Below are 27,703 nucleotides of genomic sequence, written 5' to 3' on the forward strand. Positions count from 1 at the left end.
AGTTTTAAAGTCTGAAAGCCCGAAACTCCCGTGCTGCATATTAATTCCTCCGCGTACTCGAGCATTGCATTCTTGAACAATTGAGTCTGACGTCATTTTCTCCTCGATCCAGCTCTCTCATGATAAACAGGTATATTTTTGAAATCAAGGCTTAAAACTTGGGTCACTTAGTGTTTAGTTAATATAGTTTCGAAATCCCAGAAAAAAAAAAATTGAAAATATGACTTATTGGTCATAGTAGCACTTTAAGCTCCCTTTAATGATTGGCCATATGCATTGTAGCGTTACGTTCACCAGTACCAGTTCTCTTTGTCCAACTGGTAAATGCAAAGTTAAAGAGCTATTGACGATTTTGGTGAATAATTATGTCTTTCATAGGGAATGTTCTTTTGGGACTAATCTGGTTATTCTTAAGTTTCCCGCAAACGAGGAAACAATGTTGCGGAAGCACTGAAATGTTTCCCGGTTTGCGGCCCCAGGAAACATTTGTTGCGGAAGCAAAAATGTTCCTGAATTTGTTCAGGCTGCATCTGCAGTGTGCAAATAATTGTCTTAGTTTGAAACTCGAATTTTGACCCCAAAGCATGAATGAACTGAAGCCTGTGACACTTAGATGAATTCATTGTCATGAATACAAATCTCAGTGAAACGTGTCTCAAAAAGTCTCTGGACCAATGAGATAGCTTGTCATGGAACAAACAAAAGACACCCCGGTGGTGAAACGGATGCCACATACCTTATGCCGCCCTGTGATATTGCCCGTTTAAGGTTGTTGGTCATAAGAGCTCTTCCTCGGTCCCCAATTTTACAGCGGTAAGTACAATAGTCTTCTTTTTCCACCTGGTTAATGTAAAGTTGTACGTAGTGTTTGTCCAGGTCAATTTATATGAATTTCAACATCTCTGATCTAACGTAATGTTAATATTTCTCTACACTGTCTGTTGAAACTGATCACGACAATAACTATTTACAGTTTGAGAGAGAGAACTATTTAGAGTTAGAGAGAGAGAGAGAGAGAGAGAGAGAGAGAGAGAGTTTATTGACTATAGGACATACAAGATACAGGTACAACTCTGTCCGCAAATAGCGAAAGCTAATCGAGCGGGACAGAGGTAAACTAACGACCTCAAAATGGCTGTTCTATCATTAGTTACTATGCAAATGAAACGCCATAAGACACATCTTTCCCCTTCTCAGCGATCGAATCCAGTGAGGGAGATAGCTGTGACTCGTTTCGCTGAGATGTGAACTATGCGCAAGGCACGTAGGGACAAACCAAACAAAGAATCCAAACTAGAGACCAAACCGCCAAAGATTCAATCAATCTACATCACTAAGGCACAACATCTAGTAGCTGCTGTGAATTACCTCAAATCTTAGAATCCGAATATTACTAATAAAGATTCCTTAATTGAATGTTCTTTGGTGGCGTTTGTTAATCAAGTTAGCTGTGCCTAAGGCAGGTTTGACCCTTCTCTTCACATATTTTCGGTTTGTGCCTGATGTAGTGTGTTTACTTTCCCAAAGTCTTAATTATCGTCTGAAAATATAATGTGAACTGCATGTCATATTTTGATAGAGTTACGGAGTTAACATAGTGGATTCTAACGCTATAAATGGACGTTTGCTTGAATTCCGTTAAACGACGAATCATCGAGTCTCGACTAAAAATAGCTTTCTTCCACTTAACATAAACCTAACACAAAAGAGCGGAATCGTTTGTCATGTAAATAATGCGGAAACACAGATCCTTTACCACGATACACTGAGGAACAGGCCAAAATTTCGACGACGACGTAATGACACCTTAGAAGTAGCGTTTTCTATCGTTCCTAATCGTTTAATACGCTAGAAAACCAAACCAATTGAAATGAACACGTGTGAATGTACAGCGCACACTTCCTTAATTCTTTGTTTCCACTCGAAAACGCACTACGCGTGGAAGGTGTGTGAATCTACCTAAATAAAGTTTCTGAAGGAGCAAGTGTCGTCAATAAGACATTAAAAGTATTAATTAAGCCACCATTTGTCACACAAGAGTGGATATTCATTGCTTTCAAAGACTAGTCAATCCTTTTTGTTGTGAAAATTTGATAGATTGTCAGACAGTCGTGATTAATTCACATATCGACATTTCTAGTTGCGTTTGAAAAGACTTGAACCTGCATCACCATGAATGAAAATTATGTGTCGACGTCGTCATTTTATCTTTGAGCTGGTTTGCTCTTGTTACCGGGAGCCAGGATCGGAAAACGCCTCATTTCAACTTGCAACTACTAGTTCAATCAGTTGATTGTGAAAACCGCCTCTTTCCAACACCCCATTACTCGCAATATAAACCAACCTTCGATTCTCTAACTGAACAACCGAAAAACAGCTAATATGAAGTGCGGAAGGTGTCACTCCCATACCTACGGGTGCAAGCGAGTACATCTTTAAAGAGTCGCGAACGTCTCTTAACTCCGTCTTCATTTTAAAGTAGATTTGATCCAGAGCATTTTCTAATGATTCCACTATTCCATGCAGCGCTTCTGAATAGATTACACTCAGGTCGATTGGATCACTTTCGTTCCTGGAGCGAAGTTTAAGAGTCGTCCTTTAAAGATTTGCGCTTTCGCTTACAATATTACGTTTGGAGTTGAAAGCAAGTGCTTTGGAGAACTTAACGTTAAGCTTTTGAGAAATGCGCCCTGGTTAGAAAATTGTGATTAATCACTGAAACTGGAAAAGAATTAAAAACTATTCCACCACCACTGCCACTTAAGGTGTCTTGAAAATAAAGCCTGAAAATATTCAGGCTTGTACGGGATTCGAACCCATGACTCCTGTGGTACTGATGCAGTGCTCTTTAAACTGAGCTAATAAGCCAACTGGGAGCTGAAGTCTGAAACTCCCGCAAAAGCCTTAAAGTGCCTCTATGACAAAAAAATGACTTCCTGTTTTTTCTTCAGATTTTGAAAGTGTGATTGCTTAACATTTGAGTGGCAAAATTCTGAACTTTGATTTTTATCCAAAGGCTGTTTACTTAGAGTGTAAATCTTGGATTTCAGGGTCCGCCATTACTCAATTTCAATACGAACCGATTGGACCTCACAAGGTTGGATCCAGGGAAAAGTGACTTCATTGACTCACTAGCTTAAAATTTGAGCGTGTAAACGTAGCTTATTATATAGGCAAAACACGAGTTTTGAAGTCTGAAAGCCCGAAACTCCCGTACTGCATATTAATTCCTCCGCGTACTCGAGCATTGCATTCTTGAACAATTGAGTCTTTGACGTCATTTTCTCCTCGATCCAGCTCTCTCATGATAAACAGGTATATTTTTGAAATCAAGGCTTAAAAGTTGGGTCACTTAGTGTTTAGTTGATATAGTTTCGAAATCCAAAAAAAAAAAAAAAAATGAAAAAATGACTTTTTGGTCATAGTATTACTTTAAGCTCCCTTTAATTATTGGCCAAATGCATTGTAACGTTACGTTCACCAGTACCAGTTCTATTTGTCCAACTGGTAAATGCAAAGTTAAGGAGCTATTGACGATTTTGGTAAATAATTATGTTTTTCATAGGGAATGTTCTTTTGGGACTAATCTGGTTATTCTTAAGTTTCCCGCAAACGAGGAAACAATGTTGCGGAAGCAAATGTTTCCCCGTTTGCGGCCCCAGGAAACATTTGTTGCGGCAGCAAAAATGTTTCTGAATTTGTCCAGACTGCATCTGCAGTGTGCAAATAACTGTCTTAGTTTGAAACTCGAATTTTGACCCCAAAGCATGAATGAACTGAAGCCTGCGACACTTAAATGAATTCATTGTCATGAATACAAATCTCAGTGAAACGTGTCTCAAAAAGTCTCTGGACCAATGAGATAGCTTGTCATGGAACAAACAAAAGACACCCCGGTGGTGAAACGGATGCCACATACCTTACGCCGCCCTGTGATATTGCCCAATTAAGGTTGTTGGTCATAAGAGCTCTTCCTCGGTCCCCAATTTTACAGCGGTAAGTACAATAGTCTTCTTTTTCCACCTGGTTAATGTAAAGTTGTACGTAGTGTTTGTCCAGGTCAATTTATATAAATTTCAACATCTCTGATCTAACGTAATGTTAATATTTCTCTACACTGTCTGTTGAAACTGATCACGACAATAACTATTTAGAGTTTGAGAGAGAGAGAGAGAGAGAGAGAGAGAGAGAGAGAGAGAGAGAGAGAGAGAGAGAGAGAGAGAGAGAGAGAGAGCCAGAGGAAAAGGCACTTTCGTAACCGGAAAAGGGAACTTTGGTAACATTTCAGGGAACTTTTGTAACGACCATAGGGAACTTTGGTAACAAAGGGCACTTTTGTAACCTAGGATAGGGAACTTTAGTAACGAGATAAGGCACTTTCGTAACCTGATAAGGAACTTTAGTAACGAAAGCGGGAACTTTGGTAACGAAAACACAGGAACTTTAGTAATATAACCAGAAACCTTACATAACTCAAATCAAGGTCCAGTTACAGGCCGGAAAAATGAAGCAACACCGTCTCAACTCTACAGAAACGAAGAGACTTCACCTCACTTGCAGAACGTAAAAATGAATTCCTTTAAATATCCTTCCGTTAACTTTTGACGATGTATTTGCATATCAATAATAAATCAGAGTAATAAATTAGTATGGGATGATATGTTGTGGTGCGTGTCGTGTTTAGTTAAGACGGTAGCAAACGAGGACACACTGTGGCGGACACATTGTTGCTGACACAAATGTTTTCGTTTGCCCGCTCGCGAAACATAATTGCGGACACAAAATTTGATTCCGAGACAAAAAATGTTTCTGACTTCTTTCTCAAAACATTTTGCGTCCACAGCAAATGTTTCTTCGTTTGCTCGCACAATGAAACATCATGGGCAGCAATGTGTCCGGTACAATGAGTCCCCGTTTACCACTACCTTCATGTCACTACTAGTCATTGGGAAAACAACATGTTCCAACTGGCAATGGATCCGTTGTTCAAACTTATAATGCTGGTGACTACCCCAATTGTCAACAATAATTGTCATGATATTGTCAAGGGCAGGACGTAATACAGCAAGTGGTCTCTGCAACTGAGTAATTATTATCGCAAAGAAAACAACGTGATTCACCTTCATTTTGTTAACACAACCAAAAAAAAAACTTTATTAATTATTGATCCTAACATGATGGCATGAAGGAGTAAAAGCTAGCAATGATTCCGCCTTCAGAAACCAAACAAGAAAGCTTAAGAAAGCACCGTAAAACTTTCCTATTTTCCTATTACGAGAAAAGGTTTCACTTCTAGTCTTCAAAGTAACACTGTTGGAAGGGAAGAAGAGAGGTCCTGGGGACGAGGTTGAGTCGATGAATGAAAACTGTTAAAGAGCAACCAGTAAAACACACTGCCACCGCAACATTTTACGAGAATGCACAGGCCTAATCACTGAATCGAGCGCTCAAGGTTAATCAGTAGACGAGTGCTTTCTTTTCACACGATCGCGCTTAGGCTTAATCAGTAAACGAGTGCTTTCTTTTTCACACGATCTCATGAAAAGTGTAGTTAACCGAACCGCAAAATGAAAGCTAAAATTTTAGGAGGGTGCTTAGACCTAATCACTGAAACGAGCGCTTAGGCTTAATGAGTAAACGAATCCTTTCTTCTTCACACAATCTCGTGAAAAGTGTAGTTAACGGAACCGCAAAATGAAATTTAAGAAGTAAAGCGATTGCAGAATGCCTGGTTTAGGAACAGCGTTGTTTATCTGAATATCGTTTTCTGTCCCATGCCACTGCGGACAAGCAGCATTGTTAAACACGACTGCGGGACTGCGATGACAGTTTCTTAAGTAAGGCATTTAGCGGACGAGGAAGCAGCATTGTTAAACACGACTGCGGGACCGCGGTGGCAGCTTTTTTTAAGTAGGACATTTGGCGGGCTGGGTATTTGTTACGACTTCGAATGTTTTGAGGACAGGTAGCTTGCAAACTAAACTGAACGCAGGGTTGTCGGAACAACAACAAGAAGATTTATTCCAAAATGAACTTAGTTTCCAGCACGTAACTTGATAAACTTACACGGCCTCCGCCAATTTGAATAAACACAGCTTCTGTCACACTTGACTAAACACGGTTAACGCCAAAAACTAGTTAAAACCTTCGCGTGGACTCGTCTACTTATATACTCTGACAATAAGCTTCTAGAACTTTCTAAAACAGTAAACAATCTATTTATAGAAAGATTACAAAACACACCGATTTAGAAACGCTCACGCACAAACCGAAAAATACGAACTCTCGCGAAGCATCTAGAAAGTAACGCTAGTCACGCAACGCTATTTTTCGTTACAGTATTCTACAAGCTAGCCGAAACTCAAGTAGAAGGACGAACGATCAAATCGACCGACTGCAGATTGGTGGTCACCGCTGTTTGAGGCCGCTGGCCCGGGACGGGTCTTTCTTTGATTTTCCTTTTTACTGAGATTACAGTTAGATACAGAAAAGTTTATTTTCCCTCGGATTTATTATAGCACCTGTAATGCTACAATCATGGACAAAAGTGTTGGGAAGGTAACTTCATTTTACAGATACCCCCCTCCCCCTTTTCAATGTTGGATTTTCCAGGGGCAAAAAATGGTGACTTTTCTTACCTGAAGAACTCCAACATTGAATATGGGGGAGGGGGGCCACAAGAGCACGGTATTTCCTAAATAGTTAGAAAAATTTGAGTTAGGTGTGAAGTGAGCTGATGCCCACAACCTTCCCAACAACTTTTGACCACGATTGTCTGAAAAAGGTCGAAGCGCAATAAATGCGATTTTATACACGTGGTTTCATTCCTTCAACAGAAACTCGAAAAAGTGGCAAAATATTGGCATTTCGATATGTTTCGTTCAAGTTATTTCTGAAATCAAGCTCAAATAACGTCTTCATAATTTCTTTTTTATAATCCCGCAAATAGTAACGTGGGATGTTTACGAAATGAATAAGAATAATTCCCGGTGAGCTGTACCATATATCTATTTGCTGTTGTTACATATGCAATATTTGCCATAAATACGCCATAGATTTTGCTAGGATAGGTCGTAAGTGGCTTTTCATATGTTATTGAACCCTGAGTGTAGCTTCGAGGATCAGGTTACAGTGATAAAGTCAATGCTACACAGTTCTCCTCAACAGTACTCCATACATTCCGAGGAAAATGTCGCTATTTTGTTCGTCTTTGGGTTCAACTAAGCGCTTAGTAGTGACCATTGTAATCCAAACTTTGTTTTTCATAGGATCGCAGACTGTAAAGTTTGGTTTTAAACACTATTTACACAGTACTCCATCGAACGAATATAAATGAGAACTTATTACTCAATTAATCTTTTAAGTTCCCGCAATAGAAGTGAGTACTGTTCAAAATGAAGGAATTTCTTTATTCCAAGGGACAAATTCACAATCAGTTACTTTGCAGTATTAAATTCTATCCATAACCATTCAAGTTGTATCGAAACGTACCTCACTGGCCTCAAAAATTCCCACATACTTGTGGAGTACTGTGTGGAGTACTGTGTGAAACACCGTTTTGTAGTCATATATAAACAATTATACGTCAATAGGTCGCCATTCACTCCCGCTACATCACCTGAAGGCCATCTAAAAATGCATTTACTTAATAAACCGGAAAAAAAATAGAACAACAACAAATTTTCAGTTCCATGCGCATGGTTTACATGTCTTGGTGAGGTTTGAATTAGGCAAAAATATTACTATTGTGGAAGTAACACAAAGAACAATACGTAGACCATTAACAGATCACTTGTCTTCTAAATATTTTGTATATTTTGCACGAATTGTACCTCTAGATACCAAATTTACGCTGCAATACGCTTTTAAGTGGTGAATTTCATGAAACAGAACGGCAATTTTACGGAGAAAGGACTTTCAATGCGCATTGTTGTACCGGTCCTAAGATACTGTTGTCACGCAATATTGTGTCACGGAAAACCACTCCTCGGAGTGAGCACATAGGTGGCTTTAGCAAATTCCATGTTCTGAGAATGGTGCCCAAAAACAACGACAATAAAGATAATCCATGGAACCATAATTATGGAGAATAAAAACTGCATATCTTCCGTAAATTTTGTGTTATACGCCTAAAACTGTTTACAGTTGTTTTCAGACAATCATGGACAAAAGTGTTGGGAAGGTAACTTCATTTTACAGATACCCCCCTCCCCCTTTTCAATGTTGGATTTTCCAGGGGCAAAAAATGGTGACTTTTCTTACCTGAAGAACTCCAACATTGAATATGGGGGAGGGGGGCCACAAGAGCACGGTATTTCCTAAATAGTTAGAAAAATTTGAGTTAGGTGTGAAGTGAGCTGATGCCCACAACCTTCCCAACAACTTTTGACCACGATTGTCTGAAAAAGGTCGAAGCGCAATAAATGCGATTTTATACACGTGGTTTCATTCCTTCAACAGAAACTCGAAAAAGTGGCAAAATATTGGCATTTCGATATGTTTCGTTCAAGTTATTTCTGAAATCAAGCTCAAATAACGTCTTCATAATTTCTTTTTTATAATCCCGCAAATAGTAACGTGGGATGTTTACGAAATGAATAAGAATAATTCCCGGTGAGCTGTACCATATATCTATTTGCTGTTGTTACATATGCAATATTTGCCATAAATACGCCATAGATTTTGCTAGGATAGGTCGTAAGTGGCTTTTCATATGTTATTGAACCCTGAGTGTAGCTTCGAGGATCAGGTTACAGTGATAAAGTCAATGCTACACAGTTCTCCTCAACAGTACTCCATACATTCCGAGGAAAATGTCGCTATTTTGTTCGTCTTTGGGTTCAACTAAGCGCTTAGTAGTGACCATTGTAATCCAAACTTTGTTTTTCATAGGATCGCAGACTGTAAAGTTTGGTTTTAAACACTATTTACACAGTACTCCATCGAACGAATATAAATGAGAACTTATTACTCAATTAATCTTTTAAGTTCCCGCAATAGAAGGGAGTACTGTTCAAAATGAAGGAATTTCTTTATTCCAAGGGACAAATTCACAATCAGTTACTTTGCAGTATTAAATTCTATCCATAACCATTCAAGTTGTATCGAAACGTACCTCACTGGCCTCAAAAATTCCCACATACTTGTGGAGTACTGTGTGGAGTACTGTGTGAAACACCGTTTTGTAGTCATATATAAACAATTATACGTCAATAGGTCGCCATTCACTCCCGCTACATCACCTGAAGGCCATCTAAAAATGCATTTACTTAATAAACCGGAAAAAAAATAGAACAACAACAAATTTTCAGTTCCATGCGCATGGTTTACATGTCTTGGTGAGGTTTGAATTAGGCAAAAATATTACTATTGTGGAAGTAACACAAAGAACAATACGTAGACCATTAACAGATCACTTGTCTTCTAAATATTTTGTATATTTTGCACGAATTGTACCTCTAGATACCAAATTTACGCTGCAATACGCTTTTAAGTGGTGAATTTCATGAAACAGAACGGCAATTTTACGGAGAAAGGACTTTCAATGCGCATTGTTGTACCGGTCCTAAGATACTGTTGTCACGCAATATTGTGTCACGGAAAACCACTCCTCGGAGTGAGCACATAGGTGGCTTTAGCAAATTCCATGTTCTGAGAATGGTGCCCAAAAACAACGACAATAAAGATAATCCATGGAACCATAATTATGGAGAATAAAAACTGCATATCTTCCGTAAATTTTGTGTTATACGCCTAAAACTGTTTACAGTTGTTTTCAGACAATCATGGACAAAAGTGTTGGGAAGGTAACTTCATTTTACAGATACCCCCCTCCCCCTTTTCAATGTTGGATTTTCCAGGGGCAAAAAATGGTGACTTTTCTTACCTGAAGAACTCCAACATTGAATATGGGGGAGGGGGGCCACAAGAGCACGGTATTTCCTAAATAGTTAGAAAAATTTGAGTTAGGTGTGAAGTGAGCTGATGCCCACAACCTTCCCAACAACTTTTGACCACGATTGTCTGAAAAAGGTCGAAGCGCAATAAATGCGATTTTATACACGTGGTTTCATTCCTTCAACAGAAACTCGAAAAAGTGGCAAAATATTGGCATTTCGATATGTTTCGTTCAAGTTATTTCTGAAATCAAGCTCAAATAACGTCTTCATAATTTCTTTTTTATAATCCCGCAAATAGTAACGTGGGATGTTTACGAAATGAATAAGAATAATTCCCGGTGAGCTGTACCATATATCTATTTGCTGTTGTTACATATGCAATATTTGCCATAAATACGCCATAGATTTTGCTAGGATAGGTCGTAAGTGGCTTTTCATATGTTATTGAACCCTGAGTGTAGCTTCGAGGATCAGGTTACAGTGATAAAGTCAATGCTACACAGTTCTCCTCAACAGTACTCCATACATTCCGAGGAAAATGTCGCTATTTTGTTCGTCTTTGGGTTCAACTAAGCGCTTAGTAGTGACCATTGTAATCCAAACTTTGTTTTTCATAGGATCGCAGACTGTAAAGTTTGGTTTTAAACACTATTTACACAGTACTCCATCGAACGAATATAAATGAGAACTTATTACTCAATTAATCTTTTAAGTTCCCGCAATAGAAGGGAGTACTGTTCAAAATGAAGGAATTTCTTTATTCCAAGGGACAAATTCACAATCAGTTACTTTGCAGTATTAAATTCTATCCATAACCATTCAAGTTGTATCGAAACGTACCTCACTGGCCTCAAAAATTCCCACATACTTGTGGAGTACTGTGTGGAGTACTGTGTGAAACACCGTTTTGTAGTCATATATAAACAATTATACGTCAATAGGTCGCCATTCACTCCCGCTACATCACCTGAAGGCCATCTAAAAATGCATTTACTTAATAAACCGGAAAAAAAATAGAACAACAACAAATTTTCAGTTCCATGCGCATGGTTTACATGTCTTGGTGAGGTTTGAATTAGGCAAAAATATTACTATTGTGGAAGTAACACAAAGAACAATACGTAGACCATTAACAGATCACTTGTCTTCTAAATATTTTGTATATTTTGCACGAATTGTACCTCTAGATACCAAATTTACGCTGCAATACGCTTTTAAGTGGTGAATTTCATGAAACAGAACGGCAATTTTACGGAGAAAGGACTTTCAATGCGCATTGTTGTACCGGTCCTAAGATACTGTTGTCACGCAATATTGTGTCACGGAAAACCACTCCTCGGAGTGAGCACATAGGTGGCTTTAGCAAATTCCATGTTCTGAGAATGGTGCCCAAAAACAACGACAATAAAGATAATCCATGGAACCATAATTATGGAGAATAAAAACTGCATATCTTCCGTAAATTTTGTGTTATACGCCTAAAACTGTTTACAGTTGTTTTCAGACAATCATGGACAAAAGTGTTGGGAAGGTAACTTCATTTTACAGATACCCCCCTCCCCCTTTTCAATGTTGGATTTTCCAGGGGCAAAAAATGGTGACTTTTCTTACCTGAAGAACTCCAACATTGAATATGGGGGAGGGGGGCCACAAGAGCACGGTATTTCCTAAATAGTTAGAAAAATTTGAGTTAGGTGTGAAGTGAGCTGATGCCCACAACCTTCCCAACAACTTTTGACCACGATTGTCTGAAAAAGGTCGAAGCGCAATAAATGCGATTTTATACACGTGGTTTCATTCCTTCAACAGAAACTCGAAAAAGTGGCAAAATATTGGCATTTCGATATGTTTCGTTCAAGTTATTTCTGAAATCAAGCTCAAATAACGTCTTCATAATTTCTTTTTTATAATCCCGCAAATAGTAACGTGGGATGTTTACGAAATGAATAAGAATAATTCCCGGTGAGCTGTACCATATATCTATTTGCTGTTGTTACATATGCAATATTTGCCATAAATACGCCATAGATTTTGCTAGGATAGGTCGTAAGTGGCTTTTCATATGTTATTGAACCCTGAGTGTAGCTTCGAGGATCAGGTTACAGTGATAAAGTCAATGCTACACAGTTCTCCTCAACAGTACTCCATACATTCCGAGGAAAATGTCGCTATTTTGTTCGTCTTTGGGTTCAACTAAGCGCTTAGTAGTGACCATTGTAATCCAAACTTTGTTTTTCATAGGATCGCAGACTGTAAAGTTTGGTTTTAAACACTATTTACACAGTACTCCATCGAACGAATATAAATGAGAACTTATTACTCAATTAATCTTTTAAGTTCCCGCAATAGAAGGGAGTACTGTTCAAAATGAAGGAATTTCTTTATTCCAAGGGACAAATTCACAATCAGTTACTTTGCAGTATTAAATTCTATCCATAACCATTCAAGTTGTATCGAAACGTACCTCACTGGCCTCAAAAATTCCCACATACTTGTGGAGTACTGTGTGGAGTACTGTGTGAAACACCGTTTTGTAGTCATATATAAACAATTATACGTCAATAGGTCGCCATTCACTCCCGCTACATCACCTGAAGGCCATCTAAAAATGCATTTACTTAATAAACCGGAAAAAAAATAGAACAACAACAAATTTTCAGTTCCATGCGCATGGTTTACATGTCTTGGTGAGGTTTGAATTAGGCAAAAATATTACTATTGTGGAAGTAACACAAAGAACAATACGTAGACCATTAACAGATCACTTGTCTTCTAAATATTTTGTATATTTTGCACGAATTGTACCTCTAGATACCAAATTTACGCTGCAATACGCTTTTAAGTGGTGAATTTCATGAAACAGAACGGCAATTTTACGGAGAAAGGACTTTCAATGCGCATTGTTGTACCGGTCCTAAGATACTGTTGTCACGCAATATTGTGTCACGGAAAACCACTCCTCGGAGTGAGCACATAGGTGGCTTTAGCAAATTCCATGTTCTGAGAATGGTGCCCAAAAACAACGACAATAAAGATAATCCATGGAACCATAATTATGGAGAATAAAAACTGCATATCTTCCGTAAATTTTGTGTTATACGCCTAAAACTGTTTACAGTTGTTTTCAGACAATCATGGACAAAAGTGTTGGGAAGGTAACTTCATTTTACAGATACCCCCCTCCCCCTTTTCAATGTTGGATTTTCCAGGGGCAAAAAATGGTGACTTTTCTTACCTGAAGAACTCCAACATTGAATATGGGGGAGGGGGGCCACAAGAGCACGGTATTTCCTAAATAGTTAGAAAAATTTGAGTTAGGTGTGAAGTGAGCTGATGCCCACAACCTTCCCAACAACTTTTGACCACGATTGTCTGAAAAAGGTCGAAGCGCAATAAATGCGATTTTATACACGTGGTTTCATTCCTTCAACAGAAACTCGAAAAAGTGGCAAAATATTGGCATTTCGATATGTTTCGTTCAAGTTATTTCTGAAATCAAGCTCAAATAACGTCTTCATAATTTCTTTTTTATAATCCCGCAAATAGTAACGTGGGATGTTTACGAAATGAATAAGAATAATTCCCGGTGAGCTGTACCATATATCTATTTGCTGTTGTTACATATGCAATATTTGCCATAAATACGCCATAGATTTTGCTAGGATAGGTCGTAAGTGGCTTTTCATATGTTATTGAACCCTGAGTGTAGCTTCGAGGATCAGGTTACAGTGATAAAGTCAATGCTACACAGTTCTCCTCAACAGTACTCCATACATTCCGAGGAAAATGTCGCTATTTTGTTCGTCTTTGGGTTCAACTAAGCGCTTAGTAGTGACCATTGTAATCCAAACTTTGTTTTTCATAGGATCGCAGACTGTAAAGTTTGGTTTTAAACACTATTTACACAGTACTCCATCGAACGAATATAAATGAGAACTTATTACTCAATTAATCTTTTAAGTTCCCGCAATAGAAGGGAGTACTGTTCAAAATGAAGGAATTTCTTTATTCCAAGGGACAAATTCACAATCAGTTACTTTGCAGTATTAAATTCTATCCATAACCATTCAAGTTGTATCGAAACGTACCTCACTGGCCTCAAAAATTCCCACATACTTGTGGAGTACTGTGTGGAGTACTGTGTGAAACACCGTTTTGTAGTCATATATAAACAATTATACGTCAATAGGTCGCCATTCACTCCCGCTACATCACCTGAAGGCCATCTAAAAATGCATTTACTTAATAAACCGGAAAAAAAATAGAACAACAACAAATTTTCAGTTCCATGCGCATGGTTTACATGTCTTGGTGAGGTTTGAATTAGGCAAAAATATTACTATTGTGGAAGTAACACAAAGAACAATACGTAGACCATTAACAGATCACTTGTCTTCTAAATATTTTGTATATTTTGCACGAATTGTACCTCTAGATACCAAATTTACGCTGCAATACGCTTTTAAGTGGTGAATTTCATGAAACAGAACGGCAATTTTACGGAGAAAGGACTTTCAATGCGCATTGTTGTACCGGTCCTAAGATACTGTTGTCACGCAATATTGTGTCACGGAAAACCACTCCTCGGAGTGAGCACATAGGTGGCTTTAGCAAATTCCATGTTCTGAGAATGGTGCCCAAAAACAACGACAATAAAGATAATCCATGGAACCATAATTATGGAGAATAAAAACTGCATATCTTCCGTAAATTTTGTGTTATACGCCTAAAACTGTTTACAGTTGTTTTCAGACAATCATGGACAAAAGTGTTGGGAAGGTAACTTCATTTTACAGATACCCCCCTCCCCCTTTTCAATGTTGGATTTTCCAGGGGCAAAAAATGGTGACTTTTCTTACCTGAAGAACTCCAACATTGAATATGGGGGAGGGGGGCCACAAGAGCACGGTATTTCCTAAATAGTTAGAAAAATTTGAGTTAGGTGTGAAGTGAGCTGATGCCCACAACCTTCCCAACAACTTTTGACCACGATTGTCTGAAAAAGGTCGAAGCGCAATAAATGCGATTTTATACACGTGGTTTCATTCCTTCAACAGAAACTCGAAAAAGTGGCAAAATATTGGCATTTCGATATGTTTCGTTCAAGTTATTTCTGAAATCAAGCTCAAATAACGTCTTCATAATTTCTTTTTTATAATCCCGCAAATAGTAACGTGGGATGTTTACGAAATGAATAAGAATAATTCCCGGTGAGCTGTACCATATATCTATTTGCTGTTGTTACATATGCAATATTTGCCATAAATACGCCATAGATTTTGCTAGGATAGGTCGTAAGTGGCTTTTCATATGTTATTGAACCCTGAGTGTAGCTTCGAGGATCAGGTTACAGTGATAAAGTCAATGCTACACAGTTCTCCTCAACAGTACTCCATACATTCCGAGGAAAATGTCGCTATTTTGTTCGTCTTTGGGTTCAACTAAGCGCTTAGTAGTGACCATTGTAATCCAAACTTTGTTTTTCATAGGATCGCAGACTGTAAAGTTTGGTTTTAAACACTATTTACACAGTACTCCATCGAACGAATATAAATGAGAACTTATTACTCAATTAATCTTTTAAGTTCCCGCAATAGAAGGGAGTACTGTTCAAAATGAAGGAATTTCTTTATTCCAAGGGACAAATTCACAATCAGTTACTTTGCAGTATTAAATTCTATCCATAACCATTCAAGTTGTATCGAAACGTACCTCACTGGCCTCAAAAATTCCCACATACTTGTGGAGTACTGTGTGGAGTACTGTGTGAAACACCGTTTTGTAGTCATATATAAACAATTATACGTCAATAGGTCGCCATTCACTCCCGCTACATCACCTGAAGGCCATCTAAAAATGCATTTACTTAATAAACCGGAAAAAAAATAGAACAACAACAAATTTTCAGTTCCATGCGCATGGTTTACATGTCTTGGTGAGGTTTGAATTAGGCAAAAATATTACTATTGTGGAAGTAACACAAAGAACAATACGTAGACCATTAACAGATCACTTGTCTTCTAAATATTTTGTATATTTTGCACGAATTGTACCTCTAGATACCAAATTTACGCTGCAATACGCTTTTAAGTGGTGAATTTCATGAAACAGAACGGCAATTTTACGGAGAAAGGACTTTCAATGCGCATTGTTGTACCGGTCCTAAGATACTGTTGTCACGCAATATTGTGTCACGGAAAACCACTCCTCGGAGTGAGCACATAGGTGGCTTTAGCAAATTCCATGTTCTGAGAATGGTGCCCAAAAACAACGACAATAAAGATAATCCATGGAACCATAATTATGGAGAATAAAAACTGCATATCTTCCGTAAATTTTGTGTTATACGCCTAAAACTGTTTACAGTTGTTTTCAGACAATCATGGACAAAAGTGTTGGGAAGGTAACTTCATTTTACAGATACCCCCCTCCCCCTTTTCAATGTTGGATTTTCCAGGGGCAAAAAATGGTGACTTTTCTTACCTGAAGAACTCCAACATTGAATATGGGGGAGGGGGGCCACAAGAGCACGGTATTTCCTAAATAGTTAGAAAAATTTGAGTTAGGTGTGAAGTGAGCTGATGCCCACAACCTTCCCAACAACTTTTGACCACGATTGTCTGAAAAAGGTCGAAGCGCAATAAATGCGATTTTATACACGTGGTTTCATTCCTTCAACAGAAACTCGAAAAAGTGGCAAAATATTGGCATTTCGATATGTTTCGTTCAAGTTATTTCTGAAATCAAGCTCAAATAACGTCTTCATAATTTCTTTTTTATAATCCCGCAAATAGTAACGTGGGATGTTTACGAAATGAATAAGAATAATTCCCGGTGAGCTGTACCATATATCTATTTGCTGTTGTTACATATGCAATATTTGCCATAAATACGCCATAGATTTTGCTAGGATAGGTCGTAAGTGGCTTTTCATATGTTATTGAACCCTGAGTGTAGCTTCGAGGATCAGGTTACAGTGATAAAGTCAATGCTACACAGTTCTCCTCAACAGTACTCCATACATTCCGAGGAAAATGTCGCTATTTTGTTCGTCTTTGGGTTCAACTAAGCGCTTAGTAGTGACCATTGTAATCCAAACTTTGTTTTTCATAGGATCGCAGACTGTAAAGTTTGGTTTTAAACACTATTTACACAGTACTCCATCGAACGAATATAAATGAGAACTTATTACTCAATTAATCTTTTAAGTTCCCGCAATAGAAGGGAGTACTGTTCAAAATGAAGGAATTTCTTTATTCCAAGGGACAAATTCACAATCAGTTACTTTGCAGTATTAAATTCTATCCATAACCATTCAAGTTGTATCGAAACGTACCTCACTGGCCTCAAAAATTCCCACATACTTGTGGAGTACTGTGTGGAGTACTGTGTGAAACACCGTTTTGTAGTCATATATAAACAATTATACGTCAATAGGTCGCCATTCACTCCCGCTACATCACCTGAAGGCCATCTAAAAATGCATTTACTTAATAAACCGGAAAAAAAATAGAACAACAACAAATTTTCAGTTCCATGCGCATGGTTTACATGTCTTGGTGAGGTTTGAATTAGGCAAAAATATTACTATTGTGGAAGTAACACAAAGAACAATACGTAGACCATTAACAGATCACTTGTCTTCTAAATATTTTGTATATTTTGCACGAATTGTACCTCTAGATACCAAATTTACGCTGCAATACGCTTTTAAGTGGTGAATTTCATGAAACAGAACGGCAATTTTACGGAGAAAGGACTTTCAATGCGCATTGTTGTACCGGTCCTAAGATACTGTTGTCACGCAATATTGTGTCACGGAAAACCACTCCTCGGAGTGAGCACATAGGTGGCTTTAGCAAATTCCATGTTCTGAGAATGGTGCCCAAAAACAACGACAATAAAGATAATCCATGGAACCATAATTATGGAGAATAAAAACTGCATATCTTCCGTAAATTTTGTGTTATACGCCTAAAACTGTTTACAGTTGTTTTCAGACAATCATGGACAAAAGTGTTGGGAAGGTAACTTCATTTTACAGATACCCCCCTCCCCCTTTTCAATGTTGGATTTTCCAGGGGCAAAAAATGGTGACTTTTCTTACCTGAAGAACTCCAACATTGAATATGGGGGAGGGGGGCCACAAGAGCACGGTATTTCCTAAATAGTTAGAAAAATTTGAGTTAGGTGTGAAGTGAGCTGATGCCCACAACCTTCCCAACAACTTTTGACCACGATTGTCTGAAAAAGGTCGAAGCGCAATAAATGCGATTTTATACACGTGGTTTCATTCCTTCAACAGAAACTCGAAAAAGTGGCAAAATATTGGCATTTCGATATGTTTCGTTCAAGTTATTTCTGAAATCAAGCTCAAATAACGTCTTCATAATTTCTTTTTTATAATCCCGCAAATAGTAACGTGGGATGTTTACGAAATGAATAAGAATAATTCCCGGTGAGCTGTACCATATATCTATTTGCTGTTGTTACATATGCAATATTTGCCATAAATACGCCATAGATTTTGCTAGGATAGGTCGTAAGTGGCTTTTCATATGTTATTGAACCCTGAGTGTAGCTTCGAGGATCAGGTTACAGTGATAAAGTCAATGCTACACAGTTCTCCTCAACAGTACTCCATACATTCCGAGGAAAATGTCGCTATTTTGTTCGTCTTTGGGTTCAACTAAGCGCTTAGTAGTGACCATTGTAATCCAAACTTTGTTTTTCATAGGATCGCAGACTGTAAAGTTTGGTTTTAAACACTATTTACACAGTACTCCATCGAACGAATATAAATGAGAACTTATTACTCAATTAATCTTTTAAGTTCCCGCAATAGAAGGGAGTACTGTTCAAAATGAAGGAATTTCTTTATTCCAAGGGACAAATTCACAATCAGTTACTTTGCAGTATTAAATTCTATCCATAACCATTCAAGTTGTATCGAAACGTACCTCACTGGCCTCAAAAATTCCCACATACTTGTGGAGTACTGTGTGGAGTACTGTGTGAAACACCGTTTTGTAGTCATATATAAACAATTATACGTCAATAGGTCGCCATTCACTCCCGCTACATCACCTGAAGGCCATCTAAAAATGCATTTACTTAATAAACCGGAAAAAAAATAGAACAACAACAAATTTTCAGTTCCATGCGCATGGTTTACATGTCTTGGTGAGGTTTGAATTAGGCAAAAATATTACTATTGTGGAAGTAACACAAAGAACAATACGTAGACCATTAACAGATCACTTGTCTTCTAAATATTTTGTATATTTTGCACGAATTGTACCTCTAGATACCAAATTTACGCTGCAATACGCTTTTAAGTGGTGAATTTCATGAAACAGAACGGCAATTTTACGGAGAAAGGACTTTCAATGCGCATTGTTGTACCGGTCCTAAGATACTGTTGTCACGCAATATTGTGTCACGGAAAACCACTCCTCGGAGTGAGCACATAGGTGGCTTTAGCAAATTCCATGTTCTGAGAATGGTGCCCAAAAACAACGACAATAAAGATAATCCATGGAACCATAATTATGGAGAATAAAAACTGCATATCTTCCGTAAATTTTGTGTTATACGCCTAAAACTGTTTACAGTTGTTTTCAGACAATCATGGACAAAAGTGTTGGGAAGGTAACTTCATTTTACAGATACCCCCCTCCCCCTTTTCAATGTTGGATTTTCCAGGGGCAAAAAATGGTGACTTTTCTTACCTGAAGAACTCCAACATTGAATATGGGGGAGGGGGGCCACAAGAGCACGGTATTTCCTAAATAGTTAGAAAAATTTGAGTTAGGTGTGAAGTGAGCTGATGCCCACAACCTTCCCAACAACTTTTGACCACGATTGTCTGAAAAAGGTCGAAGCGCAATAAATGCGATTTTATACACGTGGTTTCATTCCTTCAACAGAAACTCGAAAAAGTGGCAAAATATTGGCATTTCGATATGTTTCGTTCAAGTTATTTCTGAAATCAAGCTCAAATAACGTCTTCATAATTTCTTTTTTATAATCCCGCAAATAGTAACGTGGGATGTTTACGAAATGAATAAGAATAATTCCCGGTGAGCTGTACCATATATCTATTTGCTGTTGTTACATATGCAATATTTGCCATAAATACGCCATAGATTTTGCTAGGATAGGTCGTAAGTGGCTTTTCATATGTTATTGAACCCTGAGTGTAGCTTCGAGGATCAGGTTACAGTGATAAAGTCAATGCTACACAGTTCTCCTCAACAGTACTCCATACATTCCGAGGAAAATGTCGCTATTTTGTTCGTCTTTGGGTTCAACTAAGCGCTTAGTAGTGACCATTGTAATCCAAACTTTGTTTTTCATAGGATCGCAGACTGTAAAGTTTGGTTTTAAACACTATTTACACAGTACTCCATCGAACGAATATAAATGAGAACTTATTACTCAATTAATCTTTTAAGTTCCCGCAATAGAAGGGAGTACTGTTCAAAATGAAGGAATTTCTTTATTCCAAGGGACAAATTCACAATCAGTTACTTTGCAGTATTAAATTCTATCCATAACCATTCAAGTTGTATCGAAACGTACCTCACTGGCCTCAAAAATTCCCACATACTTGTGGAGTACTGTGTGGAGTACTGTGTGAAACACCGTTTTGTAGTCATATATAAACAATTATACGTCAATAGGTCGCCATTCACTCCCGCTACATCACCTGAAGGCCATCTAAAAATGCATTTACTTAATAAACCGGAAAAAAAATAGAACAACAACAAATTTTCAGTTCCATGCGCATGGTTTACATGTCTTGGTGAGGTTTGAATTAGGCAAAAATATTACTATTGTGGAAGTAACACAAAGAACAATACGTAGACCATTAACAGATCACTTGTCTTCTAAATATTTTGTATATTTTGCACGAATTGTACCTCTAGATACCAAATTTACGCTGCAATACGCTTTTAAGTGGTGAATTTCATGAAACAGAACGGCAATTTTACGGAGAAAGGACTTTCAATGCGCATTGTTGTACCGGTCCTAAGATACTGTTGTCACGCAATATTGTGTCACGGAAAACCACTCCTCGGAGTGAGCACATAGGTGGCTTTAGCAAATTCCATGTTCTGAGAATGGTGCCCAAAAACAACGACAATAAAGATAATCCATGGAACCATAATTATGGAGAATAAAAACTGCATATCTTCCGTAAATTTTGTGTTATACGCCTAAAACTGTTTACAGTTGTTTTCAGACAATCATGGACAAAAGTGTTGGGAAGGTAACTTCATTTTACAGATACCCCCCTCCCCCTTTTCAATGTTGGATTTTCCAGGGGCAAAAAATGGTGACTTTTCTTACCTGAAGAACTCCAACATTGAATATGGGGGAGGGGGGCCACAAGAGCACGGTATTTCCTAAATAGTTAGAAAAATTTGAGTTAGGTGTGAAGTGAGCTGATGCCCACAACCTTCCCAACAACTTTTGACCACGATTGTCTGAAAAAGGTCGAAGCGCAATAAATGCGATTTTATACACGTGGTTTCATTCCTTCAACAGAAACTCGAAAAAGTGGCAAAATATTGGCATTTCGATATGTTTCGTTCAAGTTATTTCTGAAATCAAGCTCAAATAACGTCTTCATAATTTCTTTTTTATAATCCCGCAAATAGTAACGTGGGATGTTTACGAAATGAATAAGAATAATTCCCGGTGAGCTGTACCATATATCTATTTGCTGTTGTTACATATGCAATATTTGCCATAAATACGCCATAGATTTTGCTAGGATAGGTCGTAAGTGGCTTTTCATATGTTATTGAACCCTGAGTGTAGCTTCGAGGATCAGGTTACAGTGATAAAGTCAATGCTACACAGTTCTCCTCAACAGTACTCCATACATTCCGAGGAAAATGTCGCTATTTTGTTCGTCTTTGGGTTCAACTAAGCGCTTAGTAGTGACCATTGTAATCCAAACTTTGTTTTTCATAGGATCGCAGACTGTAAAGTTTGGTTTTAAACACTATTTACACAGTACTCCATCGAACGAATATAAATGAGAACTTATTACTCAATTAATCTTTTAAGTTCCCGCAATAGAAGGGAGTACTGTTCAAAATGAAGGAATTTCTTTATTCCAAGGGACAAATTCACAATCAGTTACTTTGCAGTATTAAATTCTATCCATAACCATTCAAGTTGTATCGAAACGTACCTCACTGGCCTCAAAAATTCCCACATACTTGTGGAGTACTGTGTGGAGTACTGTGTGAAACACCGTTTTGTAGTCATATATAAACAATTATACGTCAATAGGTCGCCATTCACTCCCGCTACATCACCTGAAGGCCATCTAAAAATGCATTTACTTAATAAACCGGAAAAAAAATAGAACAACAACAAATTTTCAGTTCCATGCGCATGGTTTACATGTCTTGGTGAGGTTTGAATTAGGCAAAAATATTACTATTGTGGAAGTAACACAAAGAACAATACGTAGACCATTAACAGATCACTTGTCTTCTAAATATTTTGTATATTTTGCACGAATTGTACCTCTAGATACCAAATTTACGCTGCAATACGCTTTTAAGTGGTGAATTTCATGAAACAGAACGGCAATTTTACGGAGAAAGGACTTTCAATGCGCATTGTTGTACCGGTCCTAAGATACTGTTGTCACGCAATATTGTGTCACGGAAAACCACTCCTCGGAGTGAGCACATAGGTGGCTTTAGCAAATTCCATGTTCTGAGAATGGTGCCCAAAAACAACGACAATAAAGATAATCCATGGAACCATAATTATGGAGAATAAAAACTGCATATCTTCCGTAAATTTTGTGTTATACGCCTAAAACTGTTTACAGTTGTTTTCAGACAATCATGGACAAAAGTGTTGGGAAGGTAACTTCATTTTACAGATACCCCCCTCCCCCTTTTCAATGTTGGATTTTCCAGGGGCAAAAAATGGTGACTTTTCTTACCTGAAGAACTCCAACATTGAATATGGGGGAGGGGGGCCACAAGAGCACGGTATTTCCTAAATAGTTAGAAAAATTTGAGTTAGGTGTGAAGTGAGCTGATGCCCACAACCTTCCCAACAACTTTTGACCACGATTGTCTGAAAAAGGTCGAAGCGCAATAAATGCGATTTTATACACGTGGTTTCATTCCTTCAACAGAAACTCGAAAAAGTGGCAAAATATTGGCATTTCGATATGTTTCGTTCAAGTTATTTCTGAAATCAAGCTCAAATAACGTCTTCATAATTTCTTTTTTATAATCCCGCAAATAGTAACGTGGGATGTTTACGAAATGAATAAGAATAATTCCCGGTGAGCTGTACCATATATCTATTTGCTGTTGTTACATATGCAATATTTGCCATAAATACGCCATAGATTTTGCTAGGATAGGTCGTAAGTGGCTTTTCATATGTTATTGAACCCTGAGTGTAGCTTCGAGGATCAGGTTACAGTGATAAAGTCAATGCTACACAGTTCTCCTCAACAGTACTCCATACATTCCGAGGAAAATGTCGCTATTTTGTTCGTCTTTGGGTTCAACTAAGCGCTTAGTAGTGACCATTGTAATCCAAACTTTGTTTTTCATAGGATCGCAGACTGTAAAGTTTGGTTTTAAACACTATTTACACAGTACTCCATCGAACGAATATAAATGAGAACTTATTACTCAATTAATCTTTTAAGTTCCCGCAATAGAAGGGAGTACTGTTCAAAATGAAGGAATTTCTTTATTCCAAGGGACAAATTCACAATCAGTTACTTTGCAGTATTAAATTCTATCCATAACCATTCAAGTTGTATCGAAACGTACCTCACTGGCCTCAAAAATTCCCACATACTTGTGGAGTACTGTGTGGAGTACTGTGTGAAACACCGTTTTGTAGTCATATATAAACAATTATACGTCAATAGGTCGCCATTCACTCCCGCTACATCACCTGAAGGCCATCTAAAAATGCATTTACTTAATAAACCGGAAAAAAAATAGAACAACAACAAATTTTCAGTTCCATGCGCATGGTTTACATGTCTTGGTGAGGTTTGAATTAGGCAAAAATATTACTATTGTGGAAGTAACACAAAGAACAATACGTAGACCATTAACAGATCACTTGTCTTCTAAATATTTTGTATATTTTGCACGAATTGTACCTCTAGATACCAAATTTACGCTGCAATACGCTTTTAAGTGGTGAATTTCATGAAACAGAACGGCAATTTTACGGAGAAAGGACTTTCAATGCGCATTGTTGTACCGGTCCTAAGATACTGTTGTCACGCAATATTGTGTCACGGAAAACCACTCCTCGGAGTGAGCACATAGGTGGCTTTAGCAAATTCCATGTTCTGAGAATGGTGCCCAAAAACAACGACAATAAAGATAATCCATGGAACCATAATTATGGAGAATAAAAACTGCATATCTTCCGTAAATTTTGTGTTATACGCCTAAAACTGTTTACAGTTGTTTTCAGACAATCATGGACAAAAGTGTTGGGAAGGTAACTTCATTTTACAGATACCCCCCTCCCCCTTTTCAATGTTGGATTTTCCAGGGGCAAAAAATGGTGACTTTTCTTACCTGAAGAACTCCAACATTGAATATGGGGGAGGGGGGCCACAAGAGCACGGTATTTCCTAAATAGTTAGAAAAATTTGAGTTAGGTGTGAAGTGAGCTGATGCCCACAACCTTCCCAACAACTTTTGACCACGATTGTCTGAAAAAGGTCGAAGCGCAATAAATGCGATTTTATACACGTGGTTTCATTCCTTCAACAGAAACTCGAAAAAGTGGCAAAATATTGGCATTTCGATATGTTTCGTTCAAGTTATTTCTGAAATCAAGCTCAAATAACGTCTTCATAATTTCTTTTTTATAATCCCGCAAATAGTAACGTGGGATGTTTACGAAATGAATAAGAATAATTCCCGGTGAGCTGTACCATATATCTATTTGCTGTTGTTACATATGCAATATTTGCCATAAATACGCCATAGATTTTGCTAGGATAGGTCGTAAGTGGCTTTTCATATGTTATTGAACCCTGAGTGTAGCTTCGAGGATCAGGTTACAGTGATAAAGTCAATGCTACACAGTTCTCCTCAACAGTACTCCATACATTCCGAGGAAAATGTCGCTATTTTGTTCGTCTTTGGGTTCAACTAAGCGCTTAGTAGTGACCATTGTAATCCAAACTTTGTTTTTCATAGGATCGCAGACTGTAAAGTTTGGTTTTAAACACTATTTACACAGTACTCCATCGAACGAATATAAATGAGAACTTATTACTCAATTAATCTTTTAAGTTCCCGCAATAGAAGGGAGTACTGTTCAAAATGAAGGAATTTCTTTATTCCAAGGGACAAATTCACAATCAGTTACTTTGCAGTATTAAATTCTATCCATAACCATTCAAGTTGTATCGAAACGTACCTCACTGGCCTCAAAAATTCCCACATACTTGTGGAGTACTGTGTGGAGTACTGTGTGAAACACCGTTTTGTAGTCATATATAAACAATTATACGTCAATAGGTCGCCATTCACTCCCGCTACATCACCTGAAGGCCATCTAAAAATGCATTTACTTAATAAACCGGAAAAAAAATAGAACAACAACAAATTTTCAGTTCCATGCGCATGGTTTACATGTCTTGGTGAGGTTTGAATTAGGCAAAAATATTACTATTGTGGAAGTAACACAAAGAACAATACGTAGACCATTAACAGATCACTTGTCTTCTAAATATTTTGTATATTTTGCACGAATTGTACCTCTAGATACCAAATTTACGCTGCAATACGCTTTTAAGTGGTGAATTTCATGAAACAGAACGGCAATTTTACGGAGAAAGGACTTTCAATGCGCATTGTTGTACCGGTCCTAAGATACTGTTGTCACGCAATATTGTGTCACGGAAAACCACTCCTCGGAGTGAGCACATAGGTGGCTTTAGCAAATTCCATGTTCTGAGAATGGTGCCCAAAAACAACGACAATAAAGATAATCCATGGAACCATAATTATGGAGAATAAAAACTGCATATCTTCCGTAAATTTTGTGTTATACGCCTAAAACTGTTTACAGTTGTTTTCAGACAATCATGGACAAAAGTGTTGGGAAGGTAACTTCATTTTACAGATACCCCCCTCCCCCTTTTCAATGTTGGATTTTCCAGGGGCAAAAAATGGTGACTTTTCTTACCTGAAGAACTCCAACATTGAATATGGGGGAGGGGGGCCACAAGAGCACGGTATTTCCTAAATAGTTAGAAAAATTTGAGTTAGGTGTGAAGTGAGCTGATGCCCACAACCTTCCCAACAACTTTTGACCACGATTGTAGTTTCTCTGAAATATAAAATAATAAGAATAATGTTATGACGATAAAAATGTCACGAATGTTACAATGTCCGAAAGGTGTCCGCCCTTAGCGACCCCGCGCCGGAAGCCACTTAAATAGACGATTATATAGGAGTGGCTGTTTTCATGAAGCAAGGAAAAATGGATTAGTTTTGTTGACTTGAAAGCCGCCGGCGATGACAGCGCGAGACTGACCTATCCCTACCTTCCTTCGTCATTTAGACATAAGTTGACTCTTTAATTTACAGTGCGACGCTCCTTACCGTGTCAACCTAACAAAGTTTTTTACAAATTCCCCGCCAATCAGAATGTGTGAATTTCATTGACAGTCACGCCTCTTTGCAAAGTTCGCACAGTTGTAAATTGAACACCGTTGCTGGGTTGGGTTGTTGAGATGACGTATTTACAAGTAAATTGTCAAATGTGAAAGTTTGTTGGGTGGCTACGGTAAGGCGTGTTGCACTGTAAAACACTCATAAAAGCATTGAATAGCTTACTCTAAAAAAGGATAATTGAAACATTACTAACTCCAAAAAAAAAAAAAGATCCCAATGGATAATTGTGACAGAGTGTTGTAGAGTACTGCAACAGAGTGGAATTTGGTATTCCGGGTCAACTTTTTCGTATCGCTACGCTGTTCAACGTGATTTCTAAGATTTAAAAGCTAAGCGCCATGATAAAAAGAGTACAAGGCAAGAGACAATTTGCGTAAAACAATGTTTGCTATTGTATTTCGAAAGCGAATTTCGTATGTAGTGAGTCTCAAACGGAATTTGGAGAACATTATTCCCCTTTTCGCGGTAGCGCAAAGGCGAAAAGAGTGTAAAAATAACTTTTCACAGTTCTAACTCCCTTTTGTTTTCAAGGACAAATCTGAAATTTAGGTCAGTTATTGCCGTCAAGATAATGTTTAATTTGATTGCATTAATGATTGTTATCCCTCAAGAAATTGTGTCGAAAACCCTTGCTGGAACATATGGCAAACCAGGAACTTTCGTAACGTTGACGTTTTTTAGACATGGTTAACTTCAAAGTCACACCAAAAATTCAGAAAAACTTCAATTAACTTTATTTTTTTTTTGTTACATTTCTTAATACCTACTTTACCTTATGTCAAAGTTTTGTGAAGATTGAGTTATTCAAGGAGGCACAGTTGTGATTTAAAAGTCGCAGTGTAAGAAACGGGGTTTTTGCGAATCGTGATTCTTTTCATTGACATGAGAAGTCATACGGAAACACGTCAGATTTTTCTGAGCTGCAATATCTCAAATTTAAAATTCAGTGGTAGTCGAGAGAATCATATGGCGTCGCAATGGTAACCCAATAGCTACAATGAGATAACAAAATGGTGTAAAAAGCTTTTAATGAAGTGCTTACCACTGCGTAGGGAACTTTTGCACCCTCTTAACGACTAATAATTA

General features: G+C 37.8%; 1 protein-coding gene across 2 annotated transcripts in view; it reads left to right on the plus strand.

Moving 5' to 3' along the window:
• The first annotated feature begins 734 nt into the window (after window positions 1-734).
• Window positions 735-27,703, plus strand: part of LOC137999025 (uncharacterized) — a 35,167-nt gene continuing 8,198 nt past the window's right edge. Inside the window, exon 1 of one of the 2 annotated variants that reach the window (XM_068844853.1) lies at window positions 735-813. In XM_068844853.1, coding sequence (XP_068700954.1) covers window positions 740-813 — 74 coding nt within the window. In that variant the 5' untranslated portion in view covers window positions 735-739. Of the gene's footprint in view, window positions 814-3,783; window positions 3,997-27,703 lie in introns of those variants that run through there. The other variant, XM_068844854.1, reaches the window with a different exon arrangement.

This window comes from Montipora foliosa, chromosome 4 (assembly GCF_036669935.1).
Source record: "Montipora foliosa isolate CH-2021 chromosome 4, ASM3666993v2, whole genome shotgun sequence".
Classification (NCBI taxonomy): Eukaryota; Metazoa; Cnidaria; class Anthozoa; order Scleractinia; family Acroporidae; genus Montipora; species Montipora foliosa.